The sequence below is a fragment of the Triticum dicoccoides genome, chromosome 3A (assembly GCF_002162155.2).
Source record: "Triticum dicoccoides isolate Atlit2015 ecotype Zavitan chromosome 3A, WEW_v2.0, whole genome shotgun sequence".
Classification (NCBI taxonomy): Eukaryota; Viridiplantae; Streptophyta; class Magnoliopsida; order Poales; family Poaceae; genus Triticum; species Triticum dicoccoides.
The window spans coordinates 763,260,619-763,276,685 of NC_041384.1; the positions used below are offsets into that span (position 1 = coordinate 763,260,619).

The window sequence follows — 16,067 nt, forward strand, 5'->3', positions numbered from 1 at the left end:
TCCCCTGCCTCTTCTTACTATATTATCGGTTCTTGTTTGGTTCTTCTCTTTGTGAGTTTTGGTGCTTATGGTCATCTTGGTGAAAAGCTCGAGTTCATCGAAAATGGAGTTCACTCGCATCTTCTATGATGTTTTCGATGTTGGAGGTTATGCCGGTTCTTCTCGGTTGGAGGTTTCACTCCTCTATTAGTTGGCATACCTCCCCTGCCTCTTCTTACTATATTATCGGCCCTTGTTTGGTTCTTCTCTTTGTGAGTTTTGGAGCTTATGGTCGTCTTGGCGACAAGCTCGAGTTCATCGAAACGGAGTTCACTCGCATCTTCTATGATGTTTTCGATGTTGGAGGTTATGCCGATTCTTCTCAGTTGGAGGTTTCACTCCTCTATTTCTTGGCATACCTCGCCTACCTCTTCTTACTATATTATCGGTTCTTGTTTGGTTCTTCTCTTTGTGAGTTTTGGAGCTTATGGTCATCTTGGTGACAAGCTCGAGTTCATCGAAAACGAAGTTCACTCGCATCTTCTATGATGTTTTCAATGTTGGAGGTTATGCCGGTTCTTCTCAGTTGGAGGTTTCACTCCTCTATTTGTTGGCATACTTCCCCTGCCTCTTCTTACTATATTATTAGTTCTTGTTTGGTTCTTCTCTTTGTGAGTTTTGGAGCTTATGGTCACCTTGGTGACAAGCTCGAGTTCATCGAAAACGGAGTTCACTCGCATCTTCTATGATGTTTTCGATGTTGGAGGTTATGCCGGTTCTTCTCAGTTGGAGGTTTCACTCCTCTATTTGTTGGCATACCTCCCCTGCCTCTTCTTACTATATTATTGGTTCTTGTTTGGTTCTTCTCTTTGTGAGTTTTGGAGCTTATGGTCATCTTGGTGACAAGCTCGAGTTCATCGAAAACGGAGTTCACTCGCATCTTCTATGATGTTTTCGATGTTGGAGGTTATGCCGGTTCTTCTCGGTTGGAGGTTTCACTCCTCTATTAGTTGGCATACCTCCCCTGCCTCTTCTTACTATATTATCGGTTCTTGTTTGGTCCTGCTCTTTGTGAGTTTTGGAGCTTATGGTCTGTTGGGGAACATAGCAGAAATTCAAAATTTTCCTACGCGTCACCAAGATCTATCTATGGAGAGACCAGCAACGAGTAGAAGGAGAGTGCATCTACATACCCTTGTAGATCGCTAAGCGGAAGCGTTCAAGTGAACGGGGTTGATGGAGTCGTACTCGTCGTGATTCAGATCACCGATGATCAAGTGCCGAACGGACGGCACCTCCGCGTTCAACACACGTACAGCCCGGTGACGTCTCCCACGCCTTGATCCAGCAAGGAGAGAGGGAGAGGTTGAGGAAGACTCCATCCAACAGCAGCACAACGGCGTGGTGGTGGTGGAGGAGCGTGGCAATCCAGCAGGGCTTCGCCAAGCACCATGGGAGAGGAGGAGGAGGGAGAGGGGCAGGGCTGCACCAACGAGAGATCAAATCGCGTGTTATGGGCAGCCCCATGCCTCAATATATATAGGGGGGAAGGGGGCTGCGCCCCCTTTAGGGTTTTCCCACCCCCTAGGGGCGGCGGCCAGCCCTAGATGGCATCTGGTGCGGCGGCCAAGAGGGAGGGGAGGAGTCCATCCTCCCCAAGGCACCTCGGAGGTGCCTTCCCCTTTGAGGACTCTTCCCTCTAGGGTTCCCTAGGCGCATGGGCCTCTTGGGGCTGGTTCCCTTGGCCCATGTAGGCCAAGGCGCACCCCCTACAGCCCATGTGGCCCCCCGGGGCAGGTGGCCCCACCCGGTGGGCCCCCGGGACCCTTCCGGTGGTCCCGGTACAATACCGATGACCCCGAAACTTGTCCCGATGGCCGAAACAGGACTTCCTATATATAAATCTTTACCTCCGGACCATTCCGGAACTCCTCGTGACGTCCGGGATCTCATCCGGGACTCCGAACAACATTCGGTAACCACATACAAGCTTCCTTTATAACCCTAGCGTCATCGAACCTTAAGTGTGTAGACCCTACGGGTTCGGGAGACATGCAGACATGACCGAGACGTTCTCCGGTCAATAACCAACAGTGGGATCTGGATACCCATGTTGGCTCCCACATGTTCCACGATGATCTCATCGGATGAACCACGATGTCAATGACTCAATCGATCCCGTATACAATTCCCTTTGTCTAGCGGTATTTTACTTGCCCGAGATTCGATCGTCGGTATCCAATACCTTGTTCAATCTCGTTACCGGCAAGTCACTTTACTCGTTCCGTAACACATCATCCCGTGATCAACTCCTTGGTCACATTGCGCATATGATGATGTCCTACCGAGTGGGCCCAGAGATACCTCTCCGTTTACACGGAGTGACAAATCCCAGTCTCGATCCGCATAAAACAATAGATACTTTCGGAGATACCTGTAGTGCACCTTTATAGTCACCCAGTTACGTTGTGACGTTTGATACACCCAAAGCACTCCTACGGTATCCAGGAGTTACACGATCTCATGGTCAAAGGAAGAGATACTTGACATTGGCAAAGCTCTAGCAAACGAACTACACGATCTTTGTGCTATGCTTAGGATTGGGTCTTGTCCATCACATCATTCTCCTAATGATGTGATCCCGTTATCAACGACATCCAATGTCCATAGCCAGGAAACCATGACTATCTGTTGATCACAACGAGCTAGTCAACTAGAGGCTCACTAGGGACATATTGTGGTCTATGTATTCACACGTGTATTACGATTTCCGGATAATACAGTTATAGCATGAATAAAAGACTATTATCATGAACAAAGAAATATAATAATAACACTTTTATTATTGCCTCTAGGGCATATTTCCAACAATGTCATGGTAGATGTCCTCATAGGAGAACTTAGTTATGAGACCATTGCTGCTAGGTGGAACCTTAGATGGGGTTGATCGGAATCGAGAGACGCGAGTTTACTCAGGTTCGGCCCCTCACGATAGAGGTAATAGCTTACTCCTTGATTGCTAATGATGATGATAATCTCGATTACAAGGGTGCTATTATGCTACCAATAACTCGAGAGTTCTAACATGTCCTTTGGACGACCTAGGAACCCACCTTATATAATAGCCAGGTCTCTGGGGTTTACATTAGGTTTCCATGTTCTATCCATAGTCGGAGTCTTACTCCAAGTCTTGTAAACGTTCTGTGTCTTTCAAGTTAGGTGGACTCCTTCTGGTGCTGGGACTCCGGGTCTTGCGGGGTCCACTCTCTACCGGCCGGGTCTTATTTTCCTGGCCGGGTTCCTTCCAGGCTCCCAATCCATAGAGAGCTAGCCCATATGGTGCCCTAAATGACCTCGTCATGGGTCTTCTGGTCTAGCTTGATCATGTCTTGGGCTGCCGGGTCTAGCCGCGGGTAATTCCCCGGCACCCACAAAAGAAAGTGTATTATTTTTTAGTCGATGTACAATGGTTTTTTTTCTTCAGAATCCCATATTTTAGTTTTCTTTAGGGGTGAATCCCATATTTTAGTGGTGCCGTGTGGATTGGGCCCATGTGGCGGATGGGCTTTCCCAGTCGACGTCCGTTTCTTCGACGCTGCTCTCCCACAGCCTCCTCCCCACTCTCTCTCTCTCTCTCTCTTCCCCCACCCACCCCCTGTTTCTAGAAGAAAAAAAGTCTCCCTTTCCCCCCTTATCCGCCGGCGACGAGCTCGAGCGCGGCGCTCGAGTTATTTTCTCCTTCAGTCGGCGGAGGAAGAGGCGACGCCGGCGAAGGCGGATCCTACGAGCGCGGACAGCAGCGGTGGCGGGGGACCGGGACGCGCAGATCAGGCATCTCATGCAGCGCCGCCGGCTCGCGGAGCAAGAGGTGAGATTTCCCCACCCCTTCTACTTCTGTCTGGATTTCTCGCTCGCTCGCCGGTGCCTCCGCCGGATCCGGCGAACGCTGGCTTCGATCTGTTATGAACGGGGCGGGGCGTCGTCTCTAGTTTTTTTTTTCTCGCCTGGCCTGCTGGCCGGAGGCCTGGGATTTGGCGCATCAGCACAACCAGGATTATAGAATATCTAAGAACACCATTATCCTCTGGTTCGATTGCCATCCCGCGAAATTCAGCAGCCATGGTGAGAAAGGAGAGGACAAGGAACTCACCATGGCTAAGGAGGGCTCACAGAGAGGTTAAAATGATGACATTACTACATGATTAGCATACACATAGCAGTCCAACCTAGGGATAATGAGAGTAGTAATTCAGGCTGGCTGGTGGAACTCTTAGATATCCCTCCGTCCGAAAACACTAGATACATTCATTTGAGGGATAAGTTTTTTCGGACGGAGGAAGTATTATTATATAATGGCAGTCGTCCTGAATTGTTTATGCTGATGAAGCTTGCCAGCTGCACTGTCAATGTAGAAGCGTGTAATCGATTCTTTATCATTGCAAAATCATTTTAGTGACATGTTAGTGTTGTTTTGATCTAAGGAATATTGTGCAGAAACTTTTAGGGGGCATGTAGAGACATGACTTGCTGGAACTCACACACTAATTTGTTTCATATGATGTGTTTTGCTGGAGCTTGTATCAAATGATGATGCCGTGTTCTGCAGTTGATTTTCTCCAGATTCATTTAATTTGCACCCAACATCAGAATGCATCAAGTGCTACTTTCTTTGGTTAGAATCACTATTACATGGAAATTTAATGCGAGAGTTTGTCAGTCATAGCTCTGTGTTTCTTTTAGCTTAGAGTTGCTGTGCAACTGCTATTTTCTCGGTCAGAAACAGCTTTGCTTGAGAATTCTGTATGTACATTGAATTAGGGTTATTGCTCTGGAGTCGGTGCTTAATGCTTTTGGTTCAAACATATGATCTTGCAATGGGCCAAGGATTTTTTTTTTGGCATAGAGTTATGATTATCTTCCAAGGGTGAGGACAAAATTATGTTCATTTTTGTGATTTGAGTTGGGATCTGGGTGCTTCCGGCTGTTTTTGGAGTTCAAGTTTAGGTTAACCGTGGAGGTGGCTGGTCCTTTATTTAATTGAAATTAATTTAGTGACATGTTAGTGTTGCTTTAATCTTAGAGATACTATTCAAGAGGTACTTCTTTGGTTAGAAACACCATTACATGGAATTCCTTCTCTTCTCTGCATGGTCTTCTGCGCATGGAGTAGTTATATAGCGAGGATCATCTGATGCATTTATATGTGTAGCTGAAGGAGCTTAGCAAGTGCATCTTTACCAGTTAGGAATTAGTATCACAACCAAAGCCAAAACCAACCTGTTACTCCCTCTGTCCCACAATATAAGACGTTTTTGCAAGTCCCCCGTCCCACAATATAAGACATTTTTGCATTGCAAGCTGTTTCAGCTTGCAAAAACATCTTATATTGTGGGACGGAGGGAGTATAACTTTAGCTGCTAAATTTTCCTTTACTAATTTAATCAAAGTAGTAGTTCCTTTTTCTACCATCTTTCTATTTGTATTTTTTTTCTTTTCTCATGCGGAGTTCAGTGGAACAAGAATAGTACTGGGTTCTAACTTCTAAGCCAAGTCACAGCCACTTGATCTTACATAGTTACATCCATAAGTTTTCACATATTTTAATTCAGTACAGTTGACTGACCCGTTCCCTCTTTCATATGATATACAACAATTGATGATGAGTTCGAACATATTTGCTAGTGGGTGGACAAGTTGTGTTTGTGTCCTTGATAAATGATAATACATAGCTACTTCCCTTTGGTTTTATTTCATACTTTTGTTGTTCCACATTCAGATGAATAAAGGCATCTTATATGATTGGTCAATGTGTTTGCAGGGAGAGTCTGTCTCTTGCTACTGCAGGGTAGATGGAGGCCTTAAAACTGTCGTCAATGCTAGAAAGTTTGTCCCTGGTGCTAGGCTGTGCATGCAACCTGATGTCAAACCGAACAAGCGCAAGTCAAGGAGCTCACGCAAGGAGAGGTGCCGAACTCAGACGCCGCTTCTGCCTGGCCTTCCTGATGACCTGGCTATTTCATGTCTGATGCGGGTTTCTCGAGCTGAGCACCCTAATCTTCGCTTGGTCTGTAGAAAATGGAGCCGACTTTTATCTGGGAATTATTATTACTCACTGCGGAAGAAATGTGGCATGGAAGAAGAATGGGTTTACGTCTTCAAAAGGGATCGTGATCAGAAACTATCTTGGCATGCTTTTGATCCAGTGCACCAGCTCTGGAGGTCACTTCCTCCAGTTCCACCAGAGTATTCGGAAGCCGTGGGCTTTGGTTGCGCTGTTCTCAGTGGCTGCTATTTGTACCTATTTGGTGGCAAAAACCCAGTACGGGGGTCTATGAGGCATGTCGTGTATTACAATACTCGGACAAACAAGTGGTACCGGGCTCCAGATATGCTACGGAAGCGGCACTTGTTTGGCTCTTGTGTCATAAACAACTGTCTCTATGTTGCCGGTGGGGAGTGTGAAGGGACACAGAGAACTCTAAGATCTGCTGAGGTTTACAATCCGAACAGGACTAGATGGTCTTGCATCACTGAAATGAACACAGGAATGGTGCCGTTCACTGGAGTTGTATATGATGGCAAATGGTTCCTAAAGGGACTTGATTCTCACCGCCAGGTTGTGAGCGAGGTCTATCTGCCAACATCCAACACGTGGTCGACCACTGGTAATGCACTGGTTGCAGCCTTGCGGAATCCAACCATTTCCTTTAATGGTCGTCTTTATTCAGCGGATTGTCGGGATGCCTGCAAGCTAAGAGTTTATGATGGGGACATAGGATTGTGGACAAGATTCATGGACAGTAGACGCCATCTGGGCAGCTCACGAGCTTTTGAAGCCGTGGCTTTGGTCTCACTGAATGGAAAGATCTGTGTTATCCGTAATAACATGGGCATGACCCTTGTTGATGTCTGTGACCCAACAAAAGTTATTGAGATGGAGAGTGCCCGTGTGTGGGAGACTTTTGCCCGGAAGGGCCACCAGCACAGGTCTTTGATGGCTAATTTGTGGTCAGCAATTGCAGGTCGTAATTTGAAGGCCCACATCATACATTGTCAAGTTCTCCAAGCTTGAATGTATCTGCCTGTTTAGGGGAAACATGTTCAAATGTACTTGTTTTTTTTTTTTTTGCGGGAAAGATGCTCAGATTTTTAAAGAATCCCTCGGCTAGAACCTGGAATGTGGAGTACCCCAGCATTGCTTGTAGGGAAGACACACCATGCTGCCATATTTAATATCTACTGGTTGCATTCCTACAAATTCTCCGAGATTTTGACCAAGTTGCATGATGTTTATGAAAGAGGAGAGCGGAGCTGACGGCAGTCTTCATTGTGAGATGAACAGGAACCTTCCGTAGCACCAATTTTGGTTGGCTGATGCTGCTCGCAATGGGCAGCAGAAGATTTCACTTGATCCTCATGTCCATGGATGTGTTTTTCTTGCTTTTTGGCAGATTAGGCATGCCAAAATATGTGCTGTAGCAACAGACTAGACTCATGTAAGAAATGTAATACAAGTGTCTTTGGTTTGTGCCAAAACCAACCTTAGCAACAAGTTTTGTTTGAATGATTTGGGCACAAACCAATGCTCACCCTAGATCAATCTTATGTTTATTATGCTTTGGAATCATCCTTGCTGCCTGGCAGCTTTTTGCATCTGACAAGTGGATGTTTAATGTGGGTGAAAAAGATTATCCGAGATATTTCGTGCGGCGTCGTAGTGATCTGCTCGCTGATGCTAATTACTAACATCATATATCTGACAAATGGATTTGTCTTGTAAGTTTGTTGTACCGCTGATGAAGATGGTGATGAAATAATTCACCAAATTTGCAAAACATGGCAAACATGGCCTGCCACTCATGAAATTCACAGGACGAAAGAGATGAAATATGTTGTGATTCTTTTGACGATCAATCTCGCAGAGGACAAAAGAGATGATGATGAGCCGCTGATAGCATTTTCTATGTTGATACCAGTGGGCATATCTGATCTTCCATTTGTACACCCCCTGCCTGTCCTGTGGTCAAGAGCAGACCATAGCAGGGCATGACTTGATCTGAGATCTGCAACGATCTATGACTTGATGGCATGAAATTTCTTCTTGAATTCACATTGTTTCGCTGACCAGCTACGGCGAGGGGACGGTTCATTTATTTTACTGCATGATGAAAGGTGAAATGAGCAATGCCTGTAACTCGATAGGTTAGCAACGCGTCCTTCTCTTTTCTGTTTTTATAAGAAACTGTTTTGAATATGACATATGATGTGTCTTTCTGTATTTCAGTGCAATTCTTAAATTACTGTTGATGAAGGCACTTTCTGTTGATGAGAATAACAAGATACACTTATCATACTCCCCCCGTTCACTTTTATAAGTCGTTTCAGACAAGTGAAATTGAGCTATTTTGCACAATGTCTGGAACATCTACAAAGCCTTATAAAAGTGAACAGAGGGAGTAGTTGATTAAGGGACTGAAACACCACTGCTTTCTTCCTTGTGTTGGCACAAGCATGCCCTTAACTGACTGACTTTGGTGAGGTGATTCTAGGCCTTCCAGAAAGTCCACACAGCACTCAGCAGTTCAGTCCAGTTGCGACAAAATAAACGATTCAGCAGAGATTTGCAATGTGGGGAAAAGTATACCAACATCTCATATTCATTCAGCCAGGAAATTGTATTACATAAGGTAGTTGGGAAAAGAATGCCCTGCTTATCTGGCTGCTACTGCCTTAATGCAAGGCTTTGGGCGATCATATCATATACTAGTATGTGTATTTGTGTATGCAGGTAGGTAACACAAAACAAGAATGTATGTAACGTTTCGACACGAATAATTTTTCATCAACATCCTCCAGCAAGCGGCATGGCATCACCGGATCTATTATCTACCTTCTCAGGCCCTCGCAAATGTAGGTGGCATAGAGATCCCTGAAGGAAAAATCATGCAACATCATCATTCATCAGTTCAATTTCTCATGTTTCAACATGAATCGAGAATCGAAAACCGGGGAGGAGAACTGACATGGAGTGCTGGATGGCCTCGTAGGCGTCCTCTGACGGCAGGAAGTCGTTGACGGCCACCTCCTTGTTCTCGTTCTTCTTGTCTGATGAAATTGCCCAATCAATCAAAATCAAAGAAACACATTCAGGAACAAAAGAAAACACATTCTCTTGTGACGAATTAACCTGATCTGATCAGGAGTATGAATGACTTACAGTCTTCGAAGAATCGCCTGATTTCGGCGAGCCGGTGGGGAGGCAACTCCTTGATGTCGTTGAAGTGGCGGTACTCGGGGTCGTCGGCGCAGACGGCGATGATCTTGTCGTCGGCCTCGCCCTGGTCGATCATGGGCATGAGTCCGATGGCCTTGGCGCGGAGGAAGCACCCGGGGACGACGGGCTCCTGCATGATGACGAGGACGTCGATTGGGTCGGAGTCGTCGCAGAGGGTGCGCGGGATGAAGCCGTAGTTGTGCGGGTAGACGACGGAGGAGTAGAGCACGCGGTCCACCTTGATGAGCCCCGTCTTCTTGTCCAGCTCGTACTTGACCTTGCTCCCCTTGGGGATCTCGATCACGCAGTTGAAGATTGTGGGCGCGTCCGGGCCGATCTCCAGGTCGTGCCACGGGTGCGCCGCCACCGACCGGCGGGTGATGGAGGACAGGATCCGCTCGTTCAGCGCCGGCGTCTTGGTCTTGGGGGCTGTTGCGGCCGTGCCGTTGCCGTTGCCGTTGCCGTTGCCGTTGGTGGATGGGTCCTTGGTGATGGCGACTTCTTGTGAGGGAGCCATGGATGGGATGGATGTTGCGGCAAAGCGAAGTGTGCCTAGCGGGCGGTCGATCTGATCTGCGAAAATGGAGGTGAGCAGTATGTTAGTGGAGGCCTCGCAATGAATCTGGGGGCGATATACCCCTCTAAGTCCCAGTGGTGTGGAGGAGCAGAGTATGAGGGGGAAGAGGAGGAGCAGAGAGGTGGAGAGAGACGAACGCAACGCAACGCAACGAAGGAAACGTACCTCGAGAAGAATGGTGCTGTGGACTCAGATCAGCTGTGGTGTGAGTGTGATGGTGGAGAAGAGAGGAGACTCTGCCTCCCTTGTTATAGCCTATTTCTGCGTGTCGGTGACCTTCCGTCTCTCTTCTGTTGCACCGCTACTGTCAGCACGGTCCGTGTGATTTAATTTAATTTAAATTGATTGAATCAACAATCAAGCCTATTGGAAAGAAAGAAACGACCCAAAAAGGTTCACACGGCCATTCTAGGTAGGCTGGCGCTTTCTTGAGAAGCTTGTGTAAGCTGGTTGTACCACACTAGGACGTGTCGACGACGATGGTGCTGATGACTGGGATATCCCGTCCATTCTTCCTTCCTTGCGTATCAAACTACTGTAGGAGCCACCGACAGCAGCCAATTGCTACTAGCAAAGATTCAGTCCAACTACCTACTCCAAACTATTGTAGGATTCCGAATTATTTGTCGCACGTATGAATGTATCTAGATGTATTTTAGTTCTAGATACATCCATTTCTGCGACGAGTAATTTGGAATGAAGGGAGTAGTAATTAACCTTGCCCTTCCTTGCTTGCATTTGCACGTCTTCCCGCTCCGTGTGGGCGGGCTCAACCGACACAACACATGCTTGCACTGCACCGACACGCGCTAGCGCCATATTCTTTCTGTCTTTGTTTCTTTTCCCTGCCTGTTGCTTCGTTCGTTCGCTGGGCAAGAGTAGAACATATGCTTAGCTTAGCATCCACAACTAGATCCCATACAAATAATATGCAGTCGTACAAAACGAATCAGGTGATATATCCCTTGGCATATGCCACTTTATCAATCAAATGAATTATTAAAACACACTAGCATACGATTCGGCAGTAGATCCCCCCTTCCTCCCTCCCCGGGGTGAAGCCTGCAACTCAACCATGCATGCATGTGTCTGTATATCTGTCCGTCCAAGTCAAACGGTTCCACTTGGAGGCAAATCAATTAACCGAATCTCCTCCACGACAATCGTAAGTTTGCCCGCGCGCCTGATAGATGCAATAAGGATCGACTGAATCTGCTCTACCATTGCTTGCATTCGATTTTGTTTGTCTGTATGTCTTTCATACACTGTTTGCCAGAAAAGTGGTACGTCCACGGCTGGATGCAATTGAATAGACTTTGAGAATGAACTAACGCGTGGCGAATCACATGCACAATCACGCCGTTGTATTTTTTTTCCTGTCAGCTGATGCACGACAAGCAGCACTTATGTATCTCCATCATATATCGTTTTCCATATTTTTTTACGGAGAAAACTTCCGACTATGATTAATACATAAATACCCTGCAAAAATGGTTAGTGTATACATGGGTGCACGTTTAATTAGTTATTGACCCTTCCTTTCTTTGTGAGGAATACAGCGAACGATCGATCCGCAGACATGCATATATACCGATTAAATTACTGTAGAACGGTTGTTCTAAGGTTCAGGCTTTAAAAGAAAATACCTAATTAATTGCGAGGAAGGGACTAATATATACTTACGTGACCTGTTCATGCATCCTCAATTAGTCGTGTGCTCCAGCTAATTAACCGCACTCCATTAGTCAATCATAAGGAAGTCAAATTTAGCTAAAAACGATAGTTTTTGTTCTCTTGAATGAAATTAGGGAATGAAGTAAGTAGATTAGATGGATTTAGATAGAATGTACTCCTACTCTATAAGGATCATCTAGAAAGCGGGGAGCTTTGGTTCCATATTATTCGATTGGGCAGTAATTAACCGTGCTCCAATAGTCAATCATTTTAATCCATCCACCGACAGAGTGTAGTGAATTAATTGCAGGCCAGGACGTGTTGCTTGCCATTTCTTCTCCTTTTCTCCACCTACACATATATACATCTGTAGAAGGACAAGTTATGGGCTGTGCAATCTCGATGTATTGATCGGTGCACCAGACACGTATATACAAGTACAGAGATGGGCCACAACCTCAACTATACAAGGAAACAGGAGGTGTGCCCTACACACAAAAATACACGTACACAATATACTCAACACCTCCCGCAGTCGAAGCGGCGCCAGTGACGCAAAGACTGGAACGGAACTCCTCGAAGGTAGAAGTTGGCAGTCCCTTCGTCATCACATCGGCGAACTGTTGTGCAGTCGGCACATGGAGAACCCGTATACGGCCAAGAGCCACCTGCTCGCGCACAAAGTGGATGTCCAGCTCGATGTGTTTAGTCCGGCGGGACAACAAACACACATGGCCAGGAAGTGAGGCGTCAACGAAACCGGTGGGTTGCTCACAATACACCTGCTCCTTAAGATGGCGGTGGAGAAAGGCGTTGGAGACATCCATCTGGTGAACGGGCCAGCCACGGGAGACGGCGAGCTGGAGGACGGTGCGGATCGTGCCCGGTTTGACAACCGGGGCAAACGTCTCAGTGAAGTCCACTCCAGCGCGCTGGCGGAAACCACGGACCATCCAACGAGCCTTGTAGCGCTCGAGAGTACCATCCGAGCGAGTCTTATGGCGAAAGACCCACTTACTGGTGATGACGTTGGCGCGAGGAGGCCGGGGAACCAGTGTCCAGGTGCGGTTCCGTTGAAGAGCATCTAACTCTTCCTGCATCGCCGCAAGCCAGTGAGGATCACGGAGGGCGGCGCGGGCGGACGCGGGAAGAGGTGACGACATCGCGGTGGAGGCTGCGAGGACATACTCGTCGCTCGAGTACCGGAGGCTCGGACGATGAATGCCGGCACGAGCCCGGGTAACTGGGCGAGGCGGCCGGCGAGGCGGCCGGCGTCGGAGCCGGCGAGGAGGCCGGCGTGGGAGCTGGCGAGGTGGCCGGGGTCGAGGCCGGCGAGGAAGCCGGCGTCGTGGCCGGTGTCGGAACCGGCGAGGGGGCCGGTGTCAGGACCGGCGAAGAAGCGGCCGAGCCAGCGGCGCCCGACCCCGCGGCGCCCGAGTCGGGGGCGGCGGTGTTGGGTAACGTAGTAATTTCTAAAAATTTCCTACGCACACGCAAGATCATGGTGATGCATAGCAACGAGAGGGGAGAGTGTAATCTACGTATCCTTGTAGATTGACAACAGAAGCGTTAGCACAAGGTGGTTGATGTAGTCGTACGTCTTCACGGCCCGACCGATCAAGCACCGAAACTATGGCACCTCCGAGTTCTAGCACACGTTCAGCTCGATGACGATCCCCGGACTCCGATCCAGCAAAGTGTCGGGGAAGAGTTCCGTCAGCACGACGGCGTGGTGACGATCTTGATGTACTACCGTCGCAGGGCTTCGCCTAAGCACCGCTACAATATTATCGAGGACTATGGTGGAAGGGGGCACCACACACGGCTAAGAATATGATCACGTGGATCAACTTGTGTCTCCAGGGGTGCCCCTTGCCTCCGTATATAAAGGATCAAAGAGGGGGGGGTGCGGCCGGCCAGGAGAGGGCGCGCCAGGAGGAGTCCTACTCTCTCCGGGAGTAGGATTCCCCCCTTTCCTAGTTGGAATAGGATTCGGGAAGGGGGAAAGAGGAGAGAGAGAAGGAAGGGGGGGCGCCGCCCCCTTCTCCTTGTCCTATTCGGACTAGGGGGGAGGGGCGCGCGGCCCAACCCTGGCCACCTCTCCTCTCTTCCACTAAGGCCCACTAAGGCCCATATACCTCCCGGGGGGTTCCGGTAACCTCCCGGTACTCCGGTAAAATCCCGATTTCACCCGGAACACTTCCGATATCCAAATATAGGCTTCCAGTATATCAATCTTTATGTCTCGACCATTTCGAGACTCCTCGTCATGTCCCCGATCCCATCCGGGACTCCGAACTCCTTCGGTACATCAAAACTCATAAACTCATAATATAACTGTCATCGAAACCTTAAGCGTGCGGACCCTACGGATTCGAGAACAATGTAGACATGACCGAGACACGTCTCCGGTCAATAACCAATAGCGGAACCTGGATGCTCATATTGGCTCCTACATATTCTACGAAGATCTTTATCGGTCAGACCGCATAACAACATGCGTTGTTCCCTTTGTCATCGGTATGTTACTTGCCCGAGATTCGATTGTCGGTATCTTAATACCTAGTTCAATCTCGTTACCGGCAAGTCTCTTTACTCGTTCCGTAATACATCATCTCACAATTAACTCATTAGTTGTAATGCTTGCAAGGCTTATGTGATGTGCATTACCGAGAGGGCCCAGAGATACCTCTCTGACAATCGGAGTGACAAATCCTAATCTGGAAATACGCCAACCCAACATGTACCTTTGGAGACACCTGTAGAGCTCCTTTATAATCACCCAGTTACGTTGTGACGTTTGGTAGCACACAAAGTGTTCCTCCGGTAAACGGGAGTCACTAGTAGAAAACAGGGCTTTCGTCCAGGCCAGTTTAGCCCATTAGTCCCGGTTCAATCCAGAACCGGGACCAATGGAGCTATTTGCCCCGGTTTGTGAGCCCAGGGGGCCGGCCGGGCCACGTGGGCCATTGGTCCCGGTTCGTCCGGACCTTGTGGTCCCGGTTGGTGGGGCGAACCGGGACCAATGGTCCTGGCTCCTGGCCCACCACTATTGGTCCCGGTTGGTGGCATGAACCGGGACCAAAAGGGTTACCTTTAGTCCCGGTTCGTGCCACCAACCGGGACCAATAGTGGTGCCTATATATAGCCCCTCGCGCAAGATCAGAGCACACTGCTCTGTTTTTTCTGGCCGAGGGGGAGAGGGCTTGGTGGTGCTCTAGCTCACCTCCTATGCACACAAGGTGTTCGATGGAATGCCCGAGCCACACTACTTAAGGTTTCTCCTCTCCAAGCTCGACCGCCAAGCTCCATTTTCCTCAATATTTATCTAGGTTTAGCGGTCCGTCACGCCCCGTCCCCGTCTTCACCGCCGTCGATCACCCGCGCCGATCTCATCGCCGGCACCACCGTGGTGAGCCTCTTGTTCTTATCTTCTTTCTGAAAGGAAAAATATTATTACTTGTTTGTTTAGATAGATACTTGTATTATTTTCTTACTTTTATTATTGCATCTTATATAGTGCGCCGATGGTTTTGGTATCCGCCCCCGTCGGCCCTCGTCCTGTCTATGATTCGGATGTGGTATATATTATCTTTTCATAACTATTGGTTCATTTATTGTTTATGAAAATTATGCCGACCAACGTGACCTAGATTTTATTTATCTAGGAGGTTGTTGAACCGGAAATTCCAACCGACCCTATTGTCGAGAGGTTAAATTTAGTTGAAGAAGAAAACAATTTCTTGAAGGAAAAAATAAAAAAACTTAAGGAGGAGAAGATGATATTGGAGTTGCATGTTGCGGATGTCGTCGATGATCACAAGATCAAGATGGATGCAATGCGCTTGAAGATGAGAAAGATTAGAAAATATGCCATTCATACCGAGGCTTGGTATCATTATGCCGTTGGATCAGTTGTTACCTTGGTTGTGATTATGATTGCATTTGTTTTCGCATTGAAATGTTTTACATAGTTTCAATGTATGGTTTAATTAATTTAGATGCTCTGCAGAGCTTTATGTTGTTAGATGAGAACTATGTATCTACTTTGGTTTTTGACACACTTAATTATCTATTCATGATGTTCTGTAATGATTTTTGACACACTTAATTATATATAATGCACGCAGATGAACCGGCAATGGATGTACGGTGACAGACACACCTCCGAGTACATTAAGGGCGTGCATGATTTTCTCGAAGTGGCTGAGGCAAACAAGCAGAATGGTTTTATGTGTTGTCCATGCCCTATATGTGGGAATACGAAGTCTTACTCTGACCGGAAAATCCTTCACACCCACCTGCTTTACAAGGGTTTCATGCCACACTATAATGTTTGGACGAGGCACGGAGAAATAGGGGTTATGATGGAAGATGGCGAGGCAGAAGAGTACGACGACAACTATGTGCCCCCTGAATACGGTGATGCTACTGAACATCAAGATGCACCAGACGATGTGCACGATGGTGCTGCAATGGGCGAAGCTGCTGAAGATCAAGAGGAACCAGAGGATGTGCCCGATGATGATGATCTCCGCCGGGTCATTGTCGATGCAAGGACAC

At 47.7% G+C, this 16,067-nt stretch overlaps 2 protein-coding genes across 2 annotated transcripts; one reads left to right on the forward strand and one right to left on the reverse strand.

Moving 5' to 3' along the window:
- Positions 1-3,596: 3,596 nt before the first annotated feature.
- On the forward strand, positions 3,597-7,679 carry LOC119270798 (F-box/kelch-repeat protein At1g55270-like). Its single transcript, XM_037552854.1, has 2 exons — positions 3,597-3,847; positions 5,798-7,679. Exons 1-2 carry the CDS (start codon positions 3,818-3,820, stop codon positions 7,049-7,051), a joined length of 1,284 nt encoding a protein of 427 aa, XP_037408751.1. The 5' UTR covers positions 3,597-3,817; the 3' UTR covers positions 7,052-7,679.
- Positions 7,680-8,608: 929 nt separating this feature from the next.
- LOC119270799 (soluble inorganic pyrophosphatase 4-like) lies at positions 8,609-10,107 on the reverse strand. Its single transcript, XM_037552855.1, has 4 exons — positions 9,996-10,107; positions 9,197-9,826; positions 9,003-9,084; positions 8,609-8,908 (listed from the first exon to the last, which is right to left on the reverse strand). Exons 2-4 carry the CDS (start codon positions 9,768-9,770, stop codon positions 8,866-8,868), a joined length of 699 nt encoding a protein of 232 aa, XP_037408752.1. The 5' UTR covers positions 9,771-9,826; positions 9,996-10,107; the 3' UTR covers positions 8,609-8,865.
- Positions 10,108-16,067: the final 5,960 nt, after the last annotated feature.

Bases quoted from the DNA above. Each gene is read 5' to 3' on its own strand.
- LOC119270798 (XM_037552854.1), top strand. From the start codon at position 3,818: ATGCAGCGCCGCCGGCTCGCGGAGCAAGAG. The intron at 3,848-5,797 runs GTGAGATTTCCC...ATGTGTTTGCAG, and splicing joins GCCGGCTCGCGGAGCAAGAG to GGAGAGTCTGTCTCTTGCTA.
- LOC119270799 (XM_037552855.1), bottom strand. From the start codon at position 9,770: ATGGCTCCCTCACAAGAAGTCGCCATCACCAAGGACCCATCCACCAAC. The intron at 9,085-9,196 runs GTAAGTCATTCA...CAATTTCATCAG, and splicing joins CAGGCGATTCTTCGAAGACT to ACAAGAAGAACGAGAACAAG. The intron at 8,909-9,002 runs GTCAGTTCTCCT...TTTTTCCTTCAG, and splicing joins GAGGCCATCCAGCACTCCAT to GGATCTCTATGCCACCTACA.